General features: G+C 42.3%; 2 protein-coding genes across 4 annotated transcripts in view; both read left to right on the top strand.

Annotated features, from left to right (window-relative positions):
- Positions 1 to 27,637, top strand: part of LOC106570311 (PHD finger protein 14) — a 539,603-nt gene that overhangs the window by 510,325 nt on the left and 1,641 nt on the right. The gene's annotated exons all lie outside the window — the stretch shown is intronic.
- Positions 1,106 to 24,655, top strand: LOC106570290 (uncharacterized). Its single transcript, XM_082961228.1, has 6 exons — positions 1,106 to 1,855; positions 12,816 to 12,893; positions 13,974 to 14,042; positions 14,810 to 14,878; positions 14,980 to 15,272; positions 22,937 to 24,655. The coding sequence occupies exons 2-5, from the start codon at positions 12,867 to 12,869 to the stop codon at positions 15,076 to 15,078; spliced, it is 264 nt and encodes an 87-aa protein (XP_082817354.1). The 5' UTR covers positions 1,106 to 1,855; positions 12,816 to 12,866; the 3' UTR covers positions 15,079 to 15,272; positions 22,937 to 24,655.

The raw sequence follows: 27,637 nt of genomic DNA, 5'->3' as shown, positions 1-27,637 counted from the left end.
TCCCTCGCCCTCCATTTGGTAAATCCGACCACAACTCTATCCTCCTGATTCCTGCTTACAAGCAAAAATTAAAGCAGGAAGCACCAGTGACTCGGTCAATTAAAAAAATGGTCAGATGAAGCAGATGCTAAACTACAGGACTGTTTTGCTATCACAGACTGGAACATGTTCCGGGATTCTTCCGATGACATTGAGGAATACACCACATCAGTCACTGGCTTTATCAATAAGTGCATTGAGGACGTCGTCCCCACAGTGACTGTACGTACATACCCCAACCAGAAGCCATGGATTACAGGGGACAGGGGACAATAGAGGTTCACCGTGACTGTCTGTGGGTTCAATGAGACTCCGTAGTGTACAGATATGAATATAAACATATACAGTAGTCCAACTAACGTTATTTATTTCATTGTAGCACATTAATAACAGAGGATGGGTGGGAGGGATGTTGCACATTGATAGGCCGCAACATGGTTTAGTTGGTATGAATGATGACTGAGAAAACAAGGTGGTCTGACCTCAATATTGTAGAGTGAAAAAAAAACGGATTAACTATTGTTGTTATCAACATCAAAAATGTGTAATAACCAACATTCATTTCTTTCCATCAATCCGTTTGACAACAGTGTGATTGTCGGTGCGCTTCATAAAAATTCAGTGTTCCCAGTGCAGCCCCCTCGTGCAGGTTTGAATCGATTCGAGCAGGTTGATCACGGTTGCTCTCTCCTGCTTTAGGACTAAACAGGGGATAAAAAGGTTGCCCACCGGACTATGTAATTCAGACCAAATTAGCTGACTATTACTGTGATTCATTGTATTTAAATAAGAATCAAGGTACGGTTTAATTGATTTGAAACTATGTTATGTAACATTTGTGTCAAGTGGACTGTAGGCTATTGAACATCAAGTCATTTCCAGAGAGAAATTTGTTGTAGGCTATCCAATGACAATCACATGTGTTGCGTGTTGTGTTGCAGATTGAAATGCCATTTTTAAAAATGATAATGGGTAACCCTGTCATTTTTATGATGGGTTGAGGGTTATTTGTGCTTTTAAATTAATCAATCCATTGATTTGGGAGCATTAAAACCTGTTGGGGCTCGGGGGCAGTATTGAGACATTTTGAAAAAAATATGTGCCCATTTTTAACTGCCTCCTACACCAACTCAGAAGCTAGGATATGCATATTATTAACACATTCGGATAGAAAACACTCTGAATTTTCTAAAACAGTTTGAATGGTGTCTGTAAGTATAACAAAACTCATATTGCAGGCAAAAACCTGTGAAAAATAGATCCAAAAAAAATGTGAATTTTGTGACTGTACTATTTAGTGTCATTGTTTTATAGATACCATAGTGAGAAAGGATTCATTTCGCAACACCTACGGCTTCCACTAGATGTCAACGATCGTTATAAAGTTGTTTGAAGCGTCTATGATAAACAGAGAGCAAATTAGAATCCAAGGAAGTTGACATGTCATCACTTCATTTTTTTGCGCCTGCGCATAAATCTGAGAAGCGTGAGTTTGTCATCATTGTTTATCTAGACATAGGATAGGTTGTGTGAAAATATTACTGATGTTTAACGTTAAAAATGGACCAAAAGATTAATGCTAAACAACATTTGACATGTTTGAACGAACATAAATAGATTATTTACTAGGTTTTTTTAGCTTTTCGGCGTGATTTTACACTCCCCCCACCACATTTTGTGGGAGCATAATGAACGCTAAGTACTTGGTGTTATTTGGACATAAATTATGAACTTTGTCAAGAGAAACCACATTTGTTCCGGACCTGGGATGCCTTCCGGACCTGGGATGCCTGCCTTCTGATGGAGATAATCAAAGGTAAGGGGATATTTACAATGTTATTATCGATTTTAGATGATGCTAACTGTATAGCATAGCTTATTGTTCTTAGCATAACACCCTGTTTATTGCAAAATGTGATTTCCCAGTAAAGTTATTTTGAGATCTGGCCATTCGGTAGCAATTACGAGATGATAATATATTATTCTTTGAATGACAATATTATAATTTACCAATGTTTTCGAATAGTAATTTTGTTATGTTCACCGGAAGCATTTCAGAGAAGAAAAAAATCTGAATTTCACGCTACTGTAAAATGCTGTTTTTGGATATAAATATGAACTTGATGGAACAAAAAATGCATGTATTGTATAACATAATGTCCTAGGAGTGTCATCTGATGGAGATTGACAAAGGTTAGTACATAATTCTAGCTGGTTTCTGCTTTTGGTGACGCCTGACCTTGAATTGAAAATGGATGTTTGTACTTTTGTGGCTATGTACTGTCCTAACATAATCTAACTTTATGCTTTTGCCGTAAAGCCTCTTTGAAAATCGAACAATGTGGTTAGATTAAGGAGATGTTTATCTTTTAAATTGTGTAAAATAGTTGATTGTTTGAGAAATTGAAATTATTCGATTTTTGATGTTTTGAATTTCCAGCCTTGTTAGCAATCCCGACTCGGGGTTCATTGCTAACCTGTAGCCCCAACAGGTTTTAACTAGTTCTCAGAATAATTCTCAGGATTTATACATTTATGATAACAAATTTACAATTAAATATTTGATATGAAATAAATCAATTGAAATGGAATTCAAGAAATTTTTAACTTTTTTGGAACTAAATGGGGAACATTTCAGAAGAAAAAATGGTGTTTGACCATATCCTGCAAATTACTGCTATAGAGGCAAAAGGTAACTGGGAATAACTTGGCATCAGAATCTATTCTATCTGGTGAATGAAACAGAGGATCTGACAGAGAGCAGTGGTTTTGGTTCCCTGGGTAGTCATTAAGTTACACCGCCAGCTATTCCCTCACTGGAGGCTTCATGTGCAACCTGTTCCCTTTGCTTGCAAACAAATTATGATATCACACTGGCCCAAATTGATCTGGCATTATTTAGTGTTGTGTATTATGGTGTTGGCGCCCTCTAGTGTGTATATACGTCATAGTACTCATAGAGAGTCAAAGGATGCAGATGGAGAGCCGTTAGATGGAGAGCAGTTAGGGTTAAGTGCCTTGCTTGTGGGCAGAAGGGCAGAAGATTACATCTACAGTGGGATACTAATACCAGCAACACACTGATTGCCAGCCCACCACCAACCAGATGTTTGTCCCGTCTGTCATGGGAAGTTGCCTGAGGGTGAAGTTGCTGATGACCGACAGCGTGGACCATCCCCGCAGCCCCAGTGATGCGGCCGAGGCCAAGAACCACAACATTTGTCTGTTCACCATCAGGCTGTAGGGACTACCCAGGCAGGGACTGGCCCACCAATGCCAGGCTACGTTCCATCGCCAGCACCCCACCACAGCAGCACGTCCTCAGCCTCACAGACAACCTGCTGGAGGATAAACTCTTTAAAGAACTGGTGAGTGGTGGGAGGGATCTGTCCTCAAGGATACCAACATTCCTATACAATTCTAGATGTTTATATTTTCCCTCAAACCCTAAATCCCAATTCAGTAGAGTTCATGCAGTGAGATGACTGAACAGGATTAAAATGGCTAAATTGAAACATACATTACTGAGCACTGAGTGTGTGCTATTATTTTTTAGAAAGCACTTGTCAACATAGGGGTAAGTGCCTTTTTTTGTAATCATCCATTTGGAATGCAAAGATAATTATCTCTGAGGTGTATATTTAAATGTTGCTTCTCTTACATCACATGATGTATTGTTGTCTCTACCTTTTTGCCCTTTGTGCTGTTGTCTGTGCCCAACAATATTTGTACCATGTTTGTGCTGCTGCTATGTTGTGTTGCTACTGTGTTGTTGTCATGTTGTGTTGCTACCATTCTGTGTTGCTGTGTTAGGTCTCTCTTTATGTAGTGTTGGGGTGTCTCTCCTGCCGTGATGTGTGTTTTGTCCTACATTTGTATTTTTAATCAAATCAAATTGTATTTGTCACATGCGCCGAATACAACAGGTGTAGACCTTACAGTGAAATGCTTACAATCCCAGCCCCTGTCCACGCAGGAGGCCTTTTACCTCTTGGTAGGCTGTCATTTTAAATAAGAATTTGTTTTTAACTGACTAGTTAAATAAAGGTTAAATCAAAAATAAATTGACAAATTATCTTGGTTTCAGTGCCCACAGCCAAAGTCTTGTCTGTGTGATATAGGAGAGAGAGATCCCCCTGGAAGCCTAGTGAGTCCACTTCCTTATCTGTCTCATCAGCTAACCTAGATAGTGTCAAACTCATTCCACATAAATCCCAGTGTCTGCTGGTTTTTGTTTCCTCCTTTCAATTAAGACCAGGTGAAAGGAGTTATTTACAAATTAGTGACCTTAATTAATCAAAAGCTTCCTCTAGTAGCCAGTAAACGTCATACACTATAACTATCAGTTCAGGAAGTACACTGAATTTCAATTCCAATTTTCCTTTTGAAAAGCAATGACTGGTTTGACTGAATTTACATGAAATTGACCTCAAACCCGCCCTTCATATTTCCCAGTGTTGTGTCTGTGTGTCAGATCTGGTGTGTCTGAAGTGTCCAGGTTGACAGTGGTTTACTCTGCAGTACAGAGGAGCAGTAATCCTCAGACAGGTCTGTGTTATTGCTGGAAAGTTCACCAGTTGGACAACCATTTGCTATAATCCCCCTACACACCCCTCTGTATGCAACCAGGGGCTCTCCCAGGGTTAGCACCCCATTTCTACCCCCCCCCCCCCACACACACACACACACACACACACTGCAAGTGTAGCAGGCCTGTACTGTGCGAGAGGCAAAGTGTCATGACGTAAAATAAAATTATAGCGTAGAGGGCATTTGTGTGTTTTGACTAGCAGGCCTTTTGAAGAGAGGCTTAAAGAGACTTTTAGGGAGTTGGGGCGTTAGGGAGTTGGGGCATTAGGGAGATGAAAGAGGTTATATGGCACAGAGGCCCCTGACTATTGAGTTTACTGAGGCTATACAGCACAGAAGCCCCAAAATGGCGCCGACAGAGATGGTCGTCTCGCTTCGAGTCCTTAGGAAACTATGCAGTATTTAGTTTTTTTTATGTATTATTCCTTACATTGTTACCCCAGGAAATCTTTAGTCTTTTTACATACAGCCGGGAAGAACTATTGGATATAAGAGTGACGTCAACTTACCAACATTACGACCAGGAATGCGACTTTCCAGAAGCGGATCTTCTTTTTGGACCACCACTCAGGACAATGGATCTACTCCCAGAAGCTGACCCAAAACAACAGTGCGGCAGAAGGGCCACCTGGTCAGGCTCCATAGACGTGCACATCGCCCACCGCTCCCGAGTATACTACTCGCCAATGTCCAGTCTCTTTACAACAAGGTAGATGAAATTCGAGCAAAGGTTGACTTCCAGAGAGACATCAGAGATTGTAACATTCTCTGTATCACGGAAACATGGCTCTCTCGGGATATGTTGTCGGAATCGGTTCAGCCACCGGGCTACTCCATGCATCGCGCCGACAGAGATAAAAACCTCTCTGGGAAGAGGAAGGGCGGGGGTGTATGCTTCATGATTAACGACTCATGATGTAATCATAACAACATACAGGAACTCAAGTCCTTCTGCTCACCCGACTTAGAATTCCTTACAATCAAATGCCGGTTATATTACCTCCCAAGAGAATTCTCATCAGTTATCGTCACAGCTGTGTACATTCCCCCTCAAGCAGACACCACGACGGCCCTCAAGGAACTTCACTGGACTCTATGTAAACAGGAGTCTTGCAACTGTAATTGCTGAAAAAGTGTCTCTACAAAGTATTGATTTTGGGGGGGTGAATAGTTACGCACGCTCAAGTTTTCCGTTTTTTTGTCTTATTTCTTGTTTGTTTCACAATAAAAAAGATTTTGCATCTTCAAAGTGGTAGGCATGTTCTGTAAATCAAATGATACAAACCCCCCAAAAAATCTATTTTAATTCCAGCTTGTAAGGCAATAAAATAGGAAAAATGCCAAGGGGGGTGAATACTTTCGCAAGCCACTGTATATCCTGAGGCTGCATTTATTGTAGCTGGGGATTTGAACAAAGCAAATTTGAGAACAAGGCTACCTAAATTCTATCAGCATATTGATTGCAGTACCTGCAGGGGTAATACACTCGATCACTGCTACTCTAACTTCCGCGATGCATACAAGCCCTCCCCTGCCCTCCCTTCGGCAAATTCAACCACGACGCCATCTTGCTCCTACCGTCTTATAGGCAGAAACTCAAACAGGATGTACCAGTGACTAGAACCATTCAACGCTGGTCTGACCAATCGGAATCAATGCTTCAAGATTGCTTTGATCACGCGGACTGGGATATGTTCCGGTCAGCCTCAGAGAACAACATTGATCAATACGTTGACTCGGTGAGTGAGTTTATAAGGAAGTGCATTTGAGATGTACCGACTGTGACTTACAACTTACCCTAACCAGAATCCGTGGATGGATGGCGGCATTCGCGCAAAACTGAAAGCGCGAACCACCTCATTTAACCATGGAAATAGGTCTGAGAATATGGCTGAATATAAACAGTGTAGTTATTCCCTCCGCAAGGCAATCAAACAAGCGGAATGCCAGTACAAGGACAAAAAGTGGAGTCGCAATTCATCGGCTCAGACACGAGACGTTTGTAGCAGGGTCTACAGGAAACCACAGACTACAAAAAGAAAACCAGCCACGTCACAGACACCGACGTCACGCTTCCAGACAAATTAAACACCTTCTTTTCCCGCTTTGAGGATAATACCGTGCCACTGTCGGAGCCTGCTAACAAGGACTGTGCCCCCTCTCCTCCTCCGAGTTAACCCTTGCAAGGCTGCTGGCCCAGACGGCATCCCTAGCTGCGTCCTCAGAGCATGTGCAGACCAGCTGGCTGGTGTGTTGACGGACATGTTCAGTCGCTCTCTATCCCAGTCTGCTATCCCCACATGCTTCAAGATGGCCACCATTGTTCCTCTACCCAAGAAGGCAAAGATAACTTAACTAAATGACTACCGCTCCATAGCACTCACATCTGTCATCATGTAGTGCTTTGAGAGAGTCAAGGAACATATCACCTCCACCTTACCGGCCACCCTAGACCCACTTCAGTTTGCATACCGCCCCAACAGGTCCACAGACGATGCAATCGCCATCACACTGCACACTGCCCTATTCCATCTGGACAAAAGGAATACCTATGTAAGAATGCTGTTCATTGACTACAGCTCAGCATTCAACACCATAGTACCCTCCAAGCTCATCATCAAGACAGCGTGGTGAAGAAGGCACAACAGCGCCTCTTCAACCTCAGGAGGCTGTATAAATTTGGCTTGTCACACAAAACCCTGACGAACTTTTACAGATGCACAATCGAGAGCATCCTGTCAGGCTGTTTCACATTCTGGTATGGCAACTGCTCCGCCCTCAACCGCAAAGCTCTCCAGAGGGTGGTGCGGTCTGCACAACGCATCACCGGAGGCAAACGACCTGCCCTCCATGACACCAACAGCACCCAATGTCACAGGAAGGCCAAAAAGATCACGAAGGACAACAACCACCCGAGCCACTGCCTGTTCACCCCACTACCATCCAGAAGGCCAGGTCAGTACAGGTGCATCAAAGGGACCGAGAGACTGAAAAACAGCTTCTATCTTAAGGCCATCAGAATGCTAAACAGCAATCACTAACTAAGAGAGGCTGCTGCCTACATTGAGACCCAATCACTGGCCACTTTAATAAATGAATCACTAGTCACTTTAAACAATCCCACTTTAAGTAATGCCACTTCAATAATGTTTACATATCTTACATTACTCATATCATGTGTACAGTTGAAGTCATGTGTACAGTTGAAGTCATGTGTACAGTTGAAGCCAAAAACATTTAAACATTTAATCCTAGTAAATATTCCCTGTTTTAGGTCAGTTAGGATCACCACTTTATTTTAAGAATGTGAAATGCCAGAATAATAGTAGCGAGAATGATTTATTTCAGCTTTTATTTCTTTCATCACATTTCCAGTGGGTCAGAAGTTTACATACACTCAATTATTATTTGGTAGCATTGTCTTTAAATTGTTTAACTTGGGTCAAATGTTTCAGGTAGCCTTCCACAAGCTTCCCATAATAAGTTGGGTGAATTCTGGCCCATTCCTCCTGACAGAGCTGGTGTAACTGAGTCAGGTTCGTAGCCCTCCTTGCTCGCAGACGCATTTTCAGTTCTGCCCACAAATGTTCTATAGGATTGAGGTCAGGGCTTTGTGATAGCCACTCCAATACCTTGACTTTGTTGTCCTTAAGCCATTTTGCCACAACTTTGGAAGTATGCTTGGGGTCATTGTCCATTTGGAAGACCCATTTGCGACCAAGCTTTAACTTCCTGACTGATGTCTTGAGATGTTGCTTCAATATATCCACATAATTTTCCTTCCTCGTGATGCCATCTATTTTGTGAAGTGCACCAGTCCCTCCTGCAGCAAAGCACCCCCACCACATGATGCTGTCACCCCCGTGCTTCACGGTTGGGATGGTGTTCTTTGGCTTGCAAGCCTTTTGGAGCAGTGGCTTCTTCCTTCATGAGTGACCTTTCAGGTTATGTTGATATAGGACTCGTTTTACTGTGGATATAGATACTTTTGTACCTGTTTCCTCCAGCATCTTCACAAGGTCCTTTGCTGTTGTTCTGGGATTGATTTGGACCAAAGTACGTTCATCTCTAGGAGACAGGACGCGTCTCCTTCCTGAGTGGTATGATGGCTGGTCCCATGGTGTTTATACTTGCGTACTATTGTTTGTAGAGATGAACGTGGTACCTTCAGGCATTTGGAAATTGCTCCCAAGGATGAACCAGACTTGTGGAGGTCTACAATTCTTCTTCTGTAGTCTTGGCTGTTTACTTTTGATTTCCCATGATGTCAAGCAAAGAGGCACTGAGTTTGAAGGTAGGCCTTGAAATACATCCACAGGTACATCTCCAATTGACTCAAATGATGTCAATTAGCCTCGCAGTAGGTTCTGAAGCCATGACATGACATTTTCTGGAATTTTCCAAGCTGTTTAAAGGCACAGGCAACTTAGTGTATGTAAACTTCTGACCCACTGGAATTGTGATACATTGAATTATAAGTGAAATAATCTGTCTGTAAACAATTGTTGGAAAAATTACTTGTGTCATGCACAAAGTCCTAACCGACTAGCCAAAACTATAGTTTGTTAACAAGAATTTTGTGGAGTGGTTGAAAAACGAGTTTTAATTACTCTAACCTATGTTTATGTAAACTTCCGACTTCAAAGGTATGTACTGTATTTTATACCATCTATTGCATCTTGCCTATGCCGCTCGGCCATCCATATATTTATATGTACATATTCTCATTCACCCCTTTAGATTTGTGTGTATTAGGTAGTTGTTGGGGAATTGTTAGATTACTTGTTAGATTTTACTCCACTGTCAGAACTAGAAGCACAAGCATTTCACAACACTCACTTTAACATCTGCTAACAGTGTGTTTGTGACCAATAAAATTAGATTTGATTTGACACTATTGAGTTGACTGAGGTTATACGGCACAGAACCCTCTGACACTATTGAGTTGACTGAGGTTATACGGCACAGAGCCCTCTGACACTATTGAGTTGACTGAGGTTATACGGCACAGAACCCTCTGACACTATTGAGTTGACTGAGGTTATACGGCACAGAGGCCTCTGACACTATTGAGTTGACTGAGGTTATACGGCACAGAACCCTCTGACACTATTGAGTTGACTGAGGTTATACGGCACAGAGGCCTCTGACACTATTGAGTTGACTGAGGTTATACGGCACAGAGCCCTCTGACACTATTGAGTTGAATGAGGTTATACGGCACAGAACCCTCTGACACTATTGAGTTGACTGAGGTTATACGGCACAGAGCCCTCTGACACTATTGAGTTGACTGAGGTTATACGGCACAGAACCCTCTGACACTATTGAGTTGACTGAGGTTATACGGCACAGAGCCCTCTGACACTATTGAGTTGACTGAGGTTTTACGGCACAGAACCCTCTGACACTATTGAGTTGACTGAGGTTTTACGGCACAGAAGCCCCTGACACTATTGAGTTGACTGAGACTGTATAGGCTACTACTCAGGGTTTGAGGCTGATAATAAACAGAGGTCACAGAAAGAGCATAGACAGAGGATTTACACACCGAACGATCATAGTCACCTACACACGCATTTACAAACACCATGGGGATGTTATGGGAACAACCAGGGATGAAAAAGGGCCCCAAAAAATATATTCTGTCCAATGATCTGTCCTCTGATGGAATGATATCTCCATTCCTGTGTAATTTGCAGGGGAAAACAGGCCGGTCTGGATCTGACGGTACTCCAAGTCCTAAAGGATTTCGTGTAAATTCTTTGTTTTGTCCTAAATGAATCTGTAGTGACAGAAGCAGTGTTTTTACATACGTTGATGTTTGTTGGAATGTTTTTACATAGGTTGATGGATGTACGGATGCATTAACCGTCTGGTCTCTGGTGTCACTGTAGGGGGAACCTGGCATCAATGGAAGGCCTGGAATGGAGGGTATCGAGGTACTGTAGCATGCATGACTAAACCACACGCATTTCCAAGAGAAATAATCTTAGAGGGTTCAATGACAGTTCAATGGGGTCGAACCCGGGTCTGTAGTGATGCCTATAGCATTGCGATGCAGTACCTTAGACCGCTGCGCCACTTGGGAGGCCCTGACTGATTGGTTTTCTTATTTGGGAATATACAGTATTTGTGAAAACCTCAAGGCCCTGTGATTATAGCCCACTGCAGAGGATTTATATTCATGCATTGACCGAGGTGTTTGTCTTGCCTCTTTTGTATTTTTTTTTAACCTGTCTGGGAACCTGGGACGCTTGCGTCCCACCCTAGTCAACAGCCAGTGGAATCGCGTCGCGAAATACAAATACCTCATAAATGCTATAACTTCAATTTCTCAAACATATGACTATTTTATACCATTTTATAGATACACTTCTCCTGAATCGAACCAGGTTGTCCGATTTCAAAAAGGCTTTACAGCAAAAGCAAAACATTAGATTATGTTAGGAGTGTACCCAGCCCAAAATAATCACACTGCCATTTTCAAAGCAACTAGCATGCTTCACAAATACCCAAAACACAGCTAAATGCAGCACTAACCTTTGACAATCTTCATCAGATGACACTCCTAGGACATCATGTTACACAATACATGCATAAAAACAGCATTTTACATTGGCGCGTGACGTTCAGAAAATATTTTCCCTCAAATGCTTCCGGTGAATCAGCGCTACAATTTACAAAATTACTATTCGAAAACATTGTTAAAATGTAATATTGTCATTCAAAGAATTATAGATTAACATCTCGTGAATGCAACCGCATTGCCAGATTTAAAAATAACTTTACTGGGAAATCACACTTTGCAATAAACGAGGTGCTATGCTCAGAAAAATAGGCTAGGCGATACAGGTTAGCGCCATCTTGGAACCATCTAAAATCAAATATACTATTGTAAATATTCCCTTACCTTTGATTATCTTCATCAGAAGGCACTTTCAGGAATCCCAGGTCCACAACAAATGTAGTTTTGTTCGAAAAAGTTAATAATTTATGTCCCAATAGCTCCTTCTTGTTAGCGCGTTCCGAAGGCTACTCATAATGTACTGAAGCGCGCGGGACTTGTCGTCACGAATGTGCAAAAAAAATAGATTTACGTTCGTTCAAACATGTCAAACGTTGTATAACATAAATCTTTAGGGCCTTTTTCAATCAGAGCTTCAATAATATTCAAGGCGGACGATTGCATTGTCTTACTAAACGTTTCGGAACGAAAGGGTACCCACGGGCGCCCGCGTCATAGTAGTAATGGCCCTCCCTCTATGATCAACTTTCCAGGCCTCTCGTTCGGTCAGTTTCTACCAGAGAAGACTCAAACCACTTTGTAAAGACTGTTGACATCTAGTGGAAGCCTTAGGAAGTGCTAAATGAATCCTAACTCACGGTGTGTTTCATAGGCAAAGTGTTGAAGGTGATTCCACAAATCAGATTTCCACTTCCTGCATGGAATCTTCTCAGGTTTTGGCCTGCCATATGAGTTCTGTTATACTCACAGACACAATTCAAACAGTTTTAGAAACTTTAGAGTGTTTTCTATTCAAATCTACTAATTATATGCATATTCTAGTTACTGGGCAGGAGTAGTAACCAGATTAAATCGGGTACGTTTTTTATCCGGCCGTGCAAATACTGCCCCCTAGCCCCAACAGGTTTTAATTAATACATTTTTATTTAACTAGGCAAGTCAGTTAAGCAAAAAATATTATTTGCATTTACTGCCTACCCCGGCCAAACCCTAACGACGCTATGCCAATTGTGCGCCGCCTTATGGGACTCCCAATCACGGCTGATTGTGATACAGCCTGGAATCGAACCAGGGTCTGTAGTGACGCCTCTAGCACTGAGATGCAGTGCCTTAGACCGCTGCACCAGTTAGTGGAGGTCTTGGGGACCAGGGCCCTGAAGGACCCAAAGTAAGGATTATGCTAAACTTCCTATACCTCCAGAAATGTTCTAGATAAAGATACAGCTAAAATGTACAGAGAAAGTTGGGGAAAGGTGAATGATGCCCCTCTTTCCCAGGGTGACCTAGTGGAGTGACGGAACCTCCTGGGGATACTGGCATCAGGTTTCCTACACCTAAGGCCAGTTGAAATCTGTTGTTAGAGGTGACTTCTACCTCTTTTCTGTCATACGATCTCTCTAGTCATCTCTGACTCTAATCCTAATTTATCCTGTGTCAGAACACCTAGGGTGATAAAGGAAACCAGGGAAGACCTGGACCCACCAGTCCCATGGGTATGAGTGAACCAGGACTGCCGGTAAGTTCACAGTGTTCCTTAGGTTTTATGACGAGATATCTTTCTTACGTCAATGCTTGACATAGCCCTCTTGTAGAATTACCCTGCAATGTGTCAGGATATCCACTAGGGTGAGACATATTGTAAATAATTGAGCTTTGCTCTTTGCTGATGGATAAAAATAATTTCTATCTTCTTTAGTATGTCTACTAGTGTCTGATTGGTCGTCCAGGGCTTCAGGGAACACAAGGGTTCCCAGAAGGGGGGTTAGAAGGATTACTTTATCCTATCCCAGGTATTCATTAAAGAGGTGGGGTTTCTGGTGTCTCCGGATGGGACTGGGATGGGGGGGTGGGACTGGGATGGGGGTTTGGGACTGGGATGGGGGGGTTGGACTGGGATGGGGGGTTGGACTGGACTGGGATAGGGGGACTGGGATGGGGAGGGTTGGACTGGTGATTGTTGACCCTGACCTTAACCTAAACCACCTCAAGATGGGAGGTATTGAAGTGCTGTGTGTCTGTGGTGATGATGGTCATGAAAACATGGCGTACAGTAAGGCAGGGGGTCCGGCGACAGAATTGTCTCTCTGCCCCAAGTCTAAATTTGTAGAATAGCAGGAAATGTGCTTTAAAACTGGAAAATTGTCTCTCTGATGCCAAGAGGGGGGCCTTTTAAATGTTCAGTCCCTGGGGCCAAGACTTGAGTCCAGCCATGCACGGCAGAAGTCATAGTAAAACCTCTTGTATGCCATTTTTATCACACTGTAGTAGGAGTTGTGTTCTGATATTATGACAGGGTCCTTGATGAGGTTGCTATCATAAATGGGGTCCCGACGCAAAAAAAATGTTTGGGAACCCCTGCACTAAGGGATTACCTCTTATCCCCTGATCCTCTAACTTCTGACCTCCAGGGAAACACAGGAGCCCCAGGGTTGTCAGGATTGATGGGTTTTCTAGGAGAAATGGCAGGCCTATCAAATGATTCAATTTTTTCCACTGTGTTCCATTATTTTGATTTGTATCCCACTGCCATTCTGGTTTGTTCTATCACTCACTTATAACTGAACTGAGTAATCTATGTCCCTCTCTCTCCCTGCAGGGAGACCATGGTCCACCTGGGTCTTTCAGCCCTCGTCGGCCACCAGGGCTGGGAATAGTCGGCCCGAAGGTGAGTAGAACTAAATATGGGAGTGGGTGATATGGTACATTGCCCCCTTACTCAAATCCAGACTTCGAGGTGCTTAGTACTGCTGGTTTTCATTCTTCACCTCTATTTATTTTAATTTTATTTCACCTTTATTTAACCAGGTAGGCTAGTTGAGAACAAGTGCTCATTTACAACTGCGACCTGGCCAAGATAAAGCAAAGCAGTGCAACACAAACAACACAGAGTTACACATGGGATAAACAAACGTACAATCAATAACACAATAGAAAAAACATCTATATACAGTGTGTGCAAATGAGGTAAGATTAGGGAGGTAAGGCAATAAATAGGCCGTAGTGGCGAAGTAATTACAATTTAGCAATTAAACACTGGAGTGATAGATGTGCAGAAGATTAATGTGCAAGTAGAGATACTGGGGTGCAAAGGAGCAAAAAAATAAATAACAATATGGGGATGAGGTTGTTGGATGGGCTATTTACAGACGGGCTATGTACAGGTGCAATGATCTGTGAGCTACTCTGACAGCTGATGTTTAAAGTTAGTGAGGCAGGGTAGGATAGGTATAGGTCTGTAACAGTTTGATCTAGAGTGCCTCCCCCTTTGAAGAGGGGGATGACCGCGGCAGCTTTCCAATCTTTAGGAATCTCGGACGATACGAAAGAGAGGTTGAACAGGCTAGTAATAGGGGTTGCTACAATTGTGGCAGATAATTTTAGAGAGGGTCCAGGTCCTCTAATCAGGGACTGATTCAGTTGTCTTCTCCACAGGGTGACCAGGGCTTCCCAGGGCAGCACGGACCACAGGGAGAGAGAGGAGTTGTGGAGCCAGGGCCGAAGGTGAGTGGATGGCAAAGGTCTCCAATGCAGCATACAATATACAGCTGAGATGAGCAGGTGTTGAATGTGGAGGTGAGTGTCTGATCTGTGGTCGTCTCCAGGGTGAACCAGGACATGACGGATCCTCTGGGATACCTGGTATACTTGGGGAAGATGGAGCGGTCCAACCTAAGGTAAGCAAGGTGTTGAAGTTCATTTAGAGGTCAAAGTTCATTGGGCACCATTGTACATCTACTACACAGTATAAAGAGCACAGACATTTGAAATAGTTATTACATCACTTTTTAACTTGTTTATTGTCTTCATTTTCTTTGTCTTGAAACATGGTGAGATTGGTTTGCCAGGACTGCGAGGGATAGAGGGTGCGCCTGGGAAAGGAATTCCTGGAGAAAAGGTAGAGTTCTATTTTTTGAAGGTTTAGGGATCTAGAATGTTTACCCAGACAACCACCCAGAGTCCTATAGAAACCTTTAGTAGTTCTGGCCTACCTGCATACACCTACGTTAAACACAGCATTGTCTGCTTCCAGTATAAGAGTCATACTGATTAACTCAAACTTAAGCAATACAAGAGAGGATATCCTGAATAGTCAACCTTTGAAGTACAGGATGGACAAATATTGTGCTGTGTCTTATAAAACTTAATTGAGTGAGTTTACCAGTCACCCTCTCCTGGGTGACAAAATATTGAACATGCCCTATACGTCAGGCTGGCTGAATAAACATTTCCTGAACACAAAGTCAATATATATCAACTACAACTAGACTCCCTGACTGGTGCTTCACCTTTAAAAGGCAGTTCCAAGCAATATTATATTGCCTAATGAAATATGATAAGGTATGAATGGTACCTGTATTGATAACGGAAGCTTAAACACAGTAGTGGTGCTTTCAGAGAATCCAGACAGGGTTGGGTGTCCCAAATAGCATCTTATACCCTTAAAGTGTGGTCCACTGCACTCTCGTGGAACTGGGTCCTTTCTATGACTTCTGCAGTGAAACCTTTGACAATGACGACCAAAATGGTCAAGAATTTGTCCAGGTCCTAGTTATAGGCTAGCTACCTGAGCAGGTAATATGGGAAATGTTAGGGTTAACAATGTTAGGGTTACCAATTCCCCCACCAAAAAAACCTCAGTCTCAACTTACTGTTGATAGTTAAGTTAATAGAATACACAAGGTGCAATTTCGAAATTTGGTTGTGCATCACCAGTCACTCAATTAGCCCATGTCAATTTCTTTTTTAGGTTGGTAAGTTAGTCTGGTGGCCAGCTATCTAAACTTGTAGTAAGCATGGTCGAATTACCGACCGGGGTGGGGCCCATTGATCATCAGCTATCATGTTAAAAACTGCAAACATTTGCCTTCAACCTATGGCAAATTGTGTAGAATTGCAGGAAATTAGCTGTAAAACTGTACATTTTTATCTCCGCTCCATGGCAAGATGATTAGAAATGTAGCAAACTTGCTTTAAAACTGCAACATTTTCTCTATGCCCCATGGCAAAATGTGCAAAATGTGTAAATTAACTTTAAAACCGATTTTTTTCCCCTTTCGTTATTAGGAGGGGGCCGCTAAAATGTTTTGCTCACAAGGTGGAGAGGTATGGATATGGGTACACAGACCCACAAGCCACTGGGGCCCCTTATGAGTTCGCTTTTTTAGTGGCCCCCATCAAAGTTGCCCATCCCTGCTGTAGATGTTAGAGAATGTTAGGGTTTAAGGCGGGTCATCTTTAATAGAGGAGGCATTAGGATTTATGGCTGGGTTTGGTTTGAAGTGTTTTTTGAAGGGAATTCTAGGGGCTAACTTTACGGTTCGATTAGGCAGCGTAGCCTAGTGGTTAGAGCGTTGGACTAGTAACCGAAAGGTTGCAAGATCAAATCTCCGAGCTGACAAGGTACAAATCTGTCGTTCTGCCCCTGAACAAGGCAGTTAACCCACTGTTCCTAGGCCGTCATTGAAAATAAGAATTTGTTCTTTACTGACTTGCCTAGTTAAATAAAAGTAAAATACAAAAATAAATATGTGTGTTATGAGTGTCATCTGAGGTTCTCAGTCAAGTTACATGTGTGGAATGCCACTTGGAATTCTTCAACTTTTTCAGTCTGGGTGCTTTTCGGTCTTGAGATCTTCACACAACATTTTTAAGAAAGTGTCCCATTGACATCAAGGAAGTCTGAGTTTTGCCTATTTACATTTTGAATCAGGCCCTCTATGCAAATGCCTGCCCAATATTCCAAATATGTGCGCTGTTTCCCCAAGGGTTCCCAGAAGCATTAACAAGAAGCCAGCAACCGCTGTTTTGCTTCACTGCATTTTACAGCCTGGTATCATAGACTAGACATAACCAGTGGTGATTTTAGCATGTAAATCTTGGTGGGGGAAACAAATCTATGCTGGGATGCATGCCAGCAAAGCCACTACACAACACAAAAAAATACATTAATTGCACGATAACGGTGACAAACGGTGCCCACAAACTGGTTAGGGCCTACATAAAGCTGTCCCAACAGCAGAGTCCCATCAGCATTGATTACCAACAATGATGAGACAGCCGACAGGGAGGAGGTGAGGGCTCTGGGAGTATGGGGCCAGTAAAATAACCTCTCTTCTCAACGTTAACAAAACAAAGCAGATGATCGTGGACTTCAGGAAAACGCAGAGGGAGCACCCCCCCATCCACATCGACGAAACAGCAGTGGAGAAGGTGGAAAGTTTTATGTTCCTCAGCGTACACATCACTGACAAACTGAAATGCTCCACCCACACAGACAGTGTGGTGAAGAAGGCGCAACAGCGCCGCTTCAACCTCAGGAGGCTGAAGAAATTTGGCTTGTCATCCAAAACCCTCACAAACCTTTACAGATGCACAATTGAGAGCATCCTGTTGGGCTGTATTACCGCCTGGTACGGCAACTGCACCGCCCACAACCACAGAGCTCTCCAGAGGGTGGTGCGGTCTGCGCAACGTATCACCGGGGGCAAACTACCTGCCCTCCAGGACACCTACAGCACCCGATGTCACAGGAAGGCCAAAAAGATAATTAAGGACAGCAACCACCCGAGCCACTGCCTGTTCACCCCGGGGACAGAGAGACTGACAGCTTCTATCTCAAGGCCATCAGACTGTTAAATAGCCATCACTAGCACAGAGATGCTGCTGCCTATATACACAGATTTGAAATCATTGGCCATTTTAATAAATGGAAAACTAGTCACTTTAGTAATGTCACTTTAATAATGTTTACATTTCTTGCATTACTCCTCATGTACAGTATATGCTGCATTCTATACTATTCTACTGTATGTTAGTCTATGCCCCTCTGAGATTGCTCGTCCACATATTTATATATTCTGAATTCCATTCCTCTATATAGATTTGTGTGCATTGGGTATATGTTGTGAAATTGTTAGATATTACTTGTTAGATATTGCTGCACTGTTGGAGCTAGAAACACAAACATTTTGCTACACCCGCAATAACATCTGCTAAACACGTGTATGTGACCAATAAAATGTTATTTGATTTGAGCAGTCCCAACACCTTACCACCGCTACACCTGGCTATCAGCGGAGCCTTGTCTGGCAGCGAAACAGTTCATTCAGCCTCATTTACTGCCTTTAAAAAAACATAGCTGATATGGCTGATTTGCTTAAACAAATGTGGTTTCTACTGACAGTTGAGATGTACAAACTAAGGCAGAAGAGGACGACAAGCGGATAAGAGGCAATCCATAATTTCGATTAAGACATTAATGAGAGAGCTAGGAGGACGTAGTCAATATAACTATTTGTTCAGCACTTTTGAAATGTACAGTGACAGAAGTCAGAACCGTAGGATAAATAAAGGGGGCATATAAGCAGACATTAAGAGGGGTAAATAGACCAAATTATTAGGGTGAGGCACATGGGCTACTAACAGCTTACTACACAACATACACTTTGTATTACTTTCTTAGCTACAGTATACATACAGTTGAAGTCAGAAGTTTACATACACCTGTTGGGGGGTTAGGTCAACAAAAATTGATTTGAGGGCAGAATATATGTTTCATTAATGAGTGTTTGATTAAATCCACAGTCTGTGTTTGTGGTAACCATGGTGCCAAGCAAAGATGTACAATATAATAAAAATATTCCATACCATTTGTTCATTAAGCGATTTGAAAGGGACACTGAATCTTTTGTAGGCTTTCACTGTAAACAATATTTATGTACTCCCTCCCTTCAGCATTCTTCACCTAATTTCAAAAAGACTTCAAAAACAACTAAATAAAAAAGAAACAAAATAATGTGTGATTTCTTAGTATCAATCTTTTAAAGCAGGTTTTCTCCAGGCTTTCTCATGTGAAGGCTATGGATTTCTGCCTGCATGGGTGACTGCTACCTATCATTGTTGTCCCCTTAACCAAGGTAAGAGTGGAGAGAGATACAGTTGCAGTCGGAAGTTTGCATACACCTTAGCCAAATACATTTAAACTCAGTTTTTCACAATTCCTGACATTTAATCCTAGTAAAAATTCCCTGTCTTAGGTCAGTTAGCATCACCACTTTATTTTAAGAATGTGAAATGTCAGAATAATAGTAGAGAGAATGATTTATTTCAGCTTTTATTTCTTTCATCATGTTCCCAGTGGGTCAGAAGTTTACATACACTCAATTAGTATTTGGTAGCATTGCCTTTAAATTGTTTAACTTGGGTCAAACGTTTCGGGTAGCCTTCCACAAGCTTCCCACAATAAGTTGGGTGAATTTTGTCCCATTCCTCCTGTCAGAGCTGGTGTAACTGAGTCAGGTTTGTAGGCCTCCTTGCTCGCACACAATTTTTCAGTTCTGCCCACAAATTTTCTATAGGATTGAGGTCAGAGCTTTGTGATGGCCACTCCAATACCTTGACTTTGTTGTCCTTAAGCCATTTTGCCACAACTTTGGAAGTATGCTTGGGGACATTGTACATTTGCGACCAAGCTTTAACTTCCTGACTGATGTCTTGAGATGTTGCTTCAATGTATCCACATAATTTTCCTTTCTCATGATGCCATCTATTTTGTGAAGTGCACTAGTCCCTCCTGCAGCAACGCACCCCCACAACATGATGGTGCCAACCCCGTGCTTCACAGTTGGGATGGTGTTCTTCGGCTTGAAAGCCTTCCCCTTTTTCCTCCAAACATAACGATGGTCATTATGGCCAAACAGTTCTATTTTTGTTTCATCAGACCAGAGGACATTTCTCCAAAAAGTACAATCTTTGTCCCCATGTAAAGTTGCAAACCGTAGTCTGCCTTTTTTATGGCGGTTTTGGAGCATTGGCTTCTTCCTTGATTTTCCCATGATGTCAAGCAAAGAGGCACTGAGTTTGAAGGTAGGCCTTGAAATACATCCCCAGGTACACCTCCAATTGACTCAAATTATGTCAATTAGCCTATCAGAAGCTTCTAAAGCCATGACATCATTTTCTGGAATTTTCCAAGCTGTTTAAAGGTACAGTCAACTTAGTGTATATAAACTTCTGACCCACTGGAATTGTGATACAGTGAATTATAAGTTAAATAATCTGTCTGTAAACAATTGTTGTAAAAAATATTTGTGTCATGCAGAAAGTAGATGTCCTAACCGACTTTCCAAGACTATAGTTTTTTAACAAGAAATGTGTAGAGTGGTTGAAAAACGAGTTTTAATGACTCCGACCTATGTGTATGTAAACTTCCAACTTCAACTGTATCTCCCTGGCATATTACATAATTTATGCAGCAGCGTACAATACATTTTTTGGACACACCTTGTTGTACTCACTTGAACAGGAAGGTGGCGCGGCGGTCCTTCGTGGGAAAACTTTGTCATCAAACTTTGTCATCAAAGTCTGTCATTCTCTGGATTTAGGGTGCTTTCAAGACAACTGGGAACCCTGGGGGGTTGAATCATGATGACGTCAGTGATCTTCAGGTCGTAGCTTTTGAAAGAGGCCCGTGTTCCGAATTTACAATTCCAAGTTGGATGACAGTTCAAAATGTATTTTCCCAGTCATAGCTCGTTTTTCCCGAGTTCGCAGTTGTCTTGAACTCACTAAAGTCAGATTTTGCAGTTCCAAGTTAAGTTGTTTTGAGCACGGCACAAATCATGCTTCATTGACAGCATGGCCAATTTTTAATGTTTATAGTTTTAAACTAGGAAAAGAGACTCTTAATCTTAGACTTTGGACCACACATCCACTCCACTGAATAGCAGGCTAGTGATTGCTAGCCACACTGATTGATTGTTATCCACACTGATTCCTTCCTAACCACTCATTGTTGAATTTGCAATTTCCAACTTATTGTGTATTGTTTATGTCCAATGGCCGATGAGCACCGATAAGTTTTATCTATCATTTCTCTTCATTATTTCTCTTCATTATGACAAGGATTAAAAATGATTTGCCAGTAGATTTGTCGACTTGATTCATGATGATGACGGTTAGCTAAGATGTATGATGTTGACATGGTCAGTGCAATCAAAGCTATTGTAGATGTAATGTGATTTGACATCATTTTATCAGTGGCCAATGACCTTGAGCCTTCTTGGATGGGCACTTCTATTGTAACTCTATGGCAGCACCCAAGGGGCTAGAATTTTCTAGCTCTACCCTTAGACTTGGCGATGACGAAGTGTCCTCATGAGTGACAGAACACTGAGACAATCACGGCACAACACCACCACAGAAAACACTTAGCTAGGCTGAAACACCTGCATTTTGGAGCTGCCTTACTCAAGAAAACAGAAAAGAGAGCACGTTTCTATGCGGCTTTATTATCTCAATTATATATATTATTTTACATTGTTTGCAAACTGATATGTGACACGTATTAATGCCAAAATAACATGCAAAACAGAAAAGCTCCCCCCCAAAATGTTTTTGGGGCCCCACCTGCACTGAAATACGGGTCACCACTGGACATAACATAGCAAATCTAAATCCTGGACACTCAAATTAGTGTGACATGTTACATTTGGTATGGTTTCATGAGACAGAAAGTTACTTAAGGCAGGGTGGTTGGTTGGGGTGGTTGGCTTGGCTATATAACACGAACATCTAACAACCCAAAGGTTGCGTGTTCAAATCTCATTTAGCATTTTAGCTAATTACCCATTTTTAAACTACTTGCTATTTTGCAACTACTTGGCATGTTATCTAACCCTTCCCCTAACCCTAAACTTAACCCATTTAACTAACCCTAACTTAACCTTTTATACAAATTCCTAACCTTTATCCCTAACCCAGCTATTGTTAGTCAGCTAGTTAAAGTTAGTGTTAGCCACCCAGCTAATGTTAACCACAACAAATTGGAATTCGTAACTGCATACATTTTATCAAATTTGCTACATATTGTACGGTTTGCAAATTCATAACATATTGTACATTTTTCTAATTTGTAACATATACAAATTGTAATTCGTAACATATCATTCAAAATGCATGATGGACATCCACAAATGAATACATACCATACAAAACCTAACATATCACACTAAATGGATTGTCACAGATTTAAATACACTATAATACGAAATGCTCTGAATCCAGGTTGCATTTTAGTGTGATCAATTCCTCTCAAATTACTTCACTACAATGCAATGTTTGTTTTTACTATCAGTATTTGCCTTCTTACCATAATCCTCAGATTTCAAAAGACATAAGTATTGCTTCTATTACTTTACAAACTATTTGACTATTGTGTGACATGAGGTTGTTTGATTAGGGATAAAGACAGATGAACAATATGCTTTAACAATACCAGTAAGCTCTCCCACCCATGATTGTATTTTACATCTCTTTTAGAGTTGTTGATCCTATGAGAGGTATTTCTTAACTATATGTTTATGACAATAGCAGTAAACTCCCATTACGCTCTTTTACAGTAGATTTGGCTCATAATATGAAATGTGGCTTTTGACAGCTGGTTCAACATATCAGTGGAACAGGTTGTGTGTGTTTGCTGTATTTGCCTGGTTATTGTTGGTCTGTCATTCGAGGTTCATGATGTTGCGTATCTCACGTCTCTGTTCTTCTGCTTGGCAGTTTTGTAATGATGGGTCTACCAGGTCCTCCTGGCAGGGGTCTACCTGGGTCAAAGGTAAGTGGTATACACACAGGTGCATGCAAACAGCTGCGCACACACACACACACACACACACACACACACACACACACACACACACACACACACACACACACACACAGCAATCCAGAAACAGCCTGTATCCCTTAACCTCTACCCCGTCGACCCTACCCCATATCTCCTACCTAGCCACTGTCCCCTACCCCCTAGCTCCTTCCCCCGTTAATCCCTAACCCTGTTCGGCTACCCCCCCATCCCTACCCCGTAGTCCCTACCCCATAGCCCCTATCCCTATCCCCTACCAACCTAACTCCTAACCTGTACCGCCTACTCCCTAGCCCCTATCTCTTACCCCTAGTCCCTATCCCCTAGCTCCTTCCCCTAGTCCCTACCCCCTAGTCCTAGCCCCTACTTCTAGATCCTACCACATACCTCCTACCCCTAGGCCCTACCCCATTCCCCTGTATCCTCTATCCCGTGTACCCTACCCTGTAGCCTCTACCCCCTAGCGCCTACCCTGTAGCCCCTAATGCATAGCCCCTACTCCCTAGCTCCTACCTCCTAAGCCTTTTCCCTACCCCTAGATCCTACCCCCTAGCTGCTACCCCTACCCCCTACCCCCTACCTCCTCACTCCTACTCCTAGTCCCTACCCCCTATCTCCTATCCCGTAGCCCTACCCCATAGACCCTACCCTGTATCCGTAACCCCTACTCATAGCCCCTACCCAATAGCCTCTACCCCATTCCCCTGTACCCCCTAACTCCTATCTCCTACCCCCTAGCGCCTACCCTGTGGCCCCTACTCCCTAGCTCCTACACGTAGACCCTACTCCTATCCCCTACCCTCTCACTCCTCCCCTACCCCTAGCCCCTACTCCCTAGCTTCTACCCCTATTTCGTGGTATCCAATTGGTAGTTAGTCTTGTCCCATCGCTGCAACTCCCGTACGGACTTGGGAGAGGCGAAGGTCGAGAGCTGTGCAACCTCCGAAACACGACCCAGCCAAGCCACACTGCTTCTTGACACAATGCCCGCTTAACCTGGAAGCCAGCCGCACCAATGTGTCTGAAGAAACACCGTTCACCTGGCAATGGTGTCAGCGTGCATGCGCCCGGCAACCACAGGGGACTATTCTCTCCTGTTGATAATATAATAGTCTTCATAGGGAGAGAAAGAGAGACTATACTCTCCTGTTGATAATATAATAGTGTTCATAGAGAGAGAGAGAGACTATATTCTCCTGTTGATAATATAATAGTCTTCATAGGGAGAGAGAGATACTATACTCTCCTGTTGATAATATAATAGTCTTCATAGGGAGAGAGATACTATACTCTCCTGTTGATAATATAATAGTCTTCATAGGAAGAGAGAGAGACTATACTCTCCTGTTGATAATATAATAGTCTTCATAGGGAGAGAGAGACTATACTCTCCTGTTGATAATATAATAGTCTTCATAGTGAGAGAGAGACTATACTCTCCTGTTGATAATATAATAGTCTTCATAGGGAGAGAGAGACTATACTCTCCTGTTGATAATATAATAGTCTTCATAGTGAGAGAGAGACTATACTCTCCTGTTGATAATATAATAGTCTTCATAGGGAGAGAGAGACTATACTCTCCTGTTGATAATATAATAGTCTTCATAGTGAGAGAGAGACTATACTCTCCTGTTGATAATATAATAGTCTTCATAGGAGAGAGACTATACTCTCCTGTTGATAATATAATAGTCTTCATAGGGAGAGAGAGACTATACTCTCCTGTTGATAATATAATAGTCTTCATAGGGAGAGAGAGACTATACTCTCCTGTTGATAATATAATAGTCTTCATAGTGAGAGAGAGACTATACTCTCCTGTTGATAATATAATAGAATTCATAGGTAGAGAGAGACTATACTCTCCTGTTGATAATATAATAGTCTTCATGGGGAGAGAGAGACTATACTCTCCTGTTGATAATAGAATAGTCTTCATGGGGAGAGAGAGACTATACTCTCCTGTTGATAATATAATAGTCTTCATAGTGAGAGAGAGACTATACTCTCCTGTTGATAATATAATAGTCTTCATAGAGAGAGAGACTATACTCTCCTGTTGATAATATAATAGTCTTCATAGAGAGAGAGAGAGACTATACTCTCCTGTTGATAATATAATAGAATTCATAGGGAGAGAGAGACTATACTCTCCTGTTGATAATATAATAGTCTTCATGGGGAGAGAGAGACTATACTCTCCTGTTGATAATAGAATAGTCTTCATGGGGAGAGAGAGACTATACTCTCCTGTTGATAATATAATAGTCTTCATAGGGAGAGAGAGAGACTATACTCTCCTGTTGATAATATAATAGTCTTCATAGGGAGAGAGAGAGACTATACTCTCCTGTTGATAATATAATAGTCTTCATGGTGAGAGAGAGACTATACTCTCCTGTTGATAATATAATAGTCTTCATAGGGAGAGAGAGACTATACTCTCCTGTTGATAATATAATAGTCTTCATAGAGAGAGAGAGAGACTATACTCTCCTGTTGATAATATAATAGTCTTCATAGGGAGAGAGAGACTATACTCTCCTGTTGATAATATAATAGTCTTCATAGAGAGAGAGAGACTATACTCTCCTGTTTATAATATAATAGTCTTCATAGGGAGAGAGCGACTATACTCTCCTGTTGATAATATAATAGTCTTCATAGGTAGAGAGAGATACTATACTCTCCTGTTGATAATATAATAGTCTTCATAGGGAGAGAGAGACTATACTCTCCTGTTGATAATATAATAGTCTTCATGGGGAGAGAGAGACTATACTCTCCTGTTGATAATATAATAGTCTTCATGGGGAGAGAGAGACTATACTCTCCTGTTGATAATATAATATTCTTCATAGGTAGAGAGAGAGACTATACTCTCCTGTTGATAATATAATAGTCTTCATAGGGAGAGAGACTATACTCTCCTGTTGATAATATAATATTCTTCATAGGTAGAGACTATACTCTCCTGTTTATAATATAATAGTCTTCATGGGGAGAGAGAGAGAGACTATACTCTCCTGTTGATAATATAATAGTCTTCATAGTGAGAGAGAGACTATACTCTCCTGTTGATAATATAATCGTCTTCAAATCTCGGCCTGCCAAACCCTCTCCTAACCCGGAGGCTGGGCAAATTGTGCACCGCCTCATTGGTCTCCCAGTCACGGCCAGCTGTGATACAACCTGGGATCGATGCAGTGCCTTAGACCACTGCGCCACTCAGGAGGCCCCCGCAAATTGATTTTAACAAACAATTGGTCCCCCAAAAAATGTGTCCCTCCGTTGAATTGCAAAATCCCGATGTGGCCCTCGAGCTAAAAAGTTTGCCCACCCCTTCCCTAGCCCCTACCGCTGGCTCCTAGCTCCTACCTCTAGCTCCTACCCCCTGGCATAGACCCTTCATTTGCTGTAGATCTGTTTGCAGACACATATTGTCAACATCTCTTGTTTCTTTTCAATACCAGTGTCCTTTTTAAAAAGGTCAAATGTTTTTCTTTTTGAAAATTGTCACAACTTGCAGACTTGTTTACGCTGCTGTGCGTTTTTGTTGCCGATCTTACTTTGATACCTGACGGTTTTTTACTTTTTCATTACCGTATATTTTTACTTTTTCCCTCACTCAACTTTTTTCATTCAACTTTTTCACCCCGGAGGTTTTATCTGGACATGGTTCGTCAGGACTTCAAACAGCCGAAGCTAAGTAACATTAACATGATGTCTTCTAATTGCAGTCGTTGTACTTATAATATACAGGAGAACGATCGCCTTACGGCAAGGATAGCTGTGCTGCAAGCCCAGCTTCAGACGCGATCGTTAGGCAAGGATAATTTCAGTGTAGGAAAGGATGAAACAGCGTCTGTGCCACCAGTCAGTACAGATAGTAACGTTAGTATAAACCCCCTCGCACGGTCCCCGCAGCCGGACATCTTTCTCATGGCTTCTGGAGGGAAACGCTGTAGGAATGCTCAACCGGTGTCGCTTATTCAGCCGACAGAAACTTTCAACCGGTTCTCCCCATTAAGCGAGTCGGAGTCGGAGGCCGAGACTTCTCTGGTCTCTACTCCTCCCGTTGTGGGGTCTGAGACGCCGACGGCTCCCACCATTAGCTCTGACAAATTGAAAACCCTAGTCATTGGCTGATGAAAACCCTCCATTACCCGCAGTATTAGACTTAAAACGAATCATCCAGCGATCATACACTGTTTACCAGGGGGCAGGGCTACCGACGTTAAGGCTAATCTAAAGACGGTGCTGGCTAAAGCTAAAACTGGCGAGTGTAGAGAGTATAGAGATATTGTTATCCACGTCGGCACCAACGATGTTAGGATGAAACAGTCAGAGGTCACCAAGCGCAACATAGCTTCAGCGTGTAAATCAGCTAGAAAGATGTGTCGGCATCGATTAATTGTCTCTGGCCCCCTCCCAGTTAGGGGGAGTGATGAGCTCTACAGCAGAGTCTCACAACTCAATCGCTGGTTGAAAACTGTTTTCTGCCCCTCCCAAAAGATAGAATTTGTAGACAATTGGCCCTCTTTCTGGGACTCACCCACAAACAGGACCAAGCCTGGCCTGTTGAGGAGTGACGGACTCCATCCTAGCTGGAG

Source organism: Salmo salar, chromosome 14 (assembly GCF_965601325.2).
Source record: "Salmo salar chromosome 14, fSalSal1, whole genome shotgun sequence".
Classification (NCBI taxonomy): domain Eukaryota; kingdom Metazoa; phylum Chordata; class Actinopteri; order Salmoniformes; family Salmonidae; genus Salmo; species Salmo salar.
Note: the sequence above shows the minus strand (reverse complement) of the source record. Positions and strands in the feature narration are given on the sequence as shown.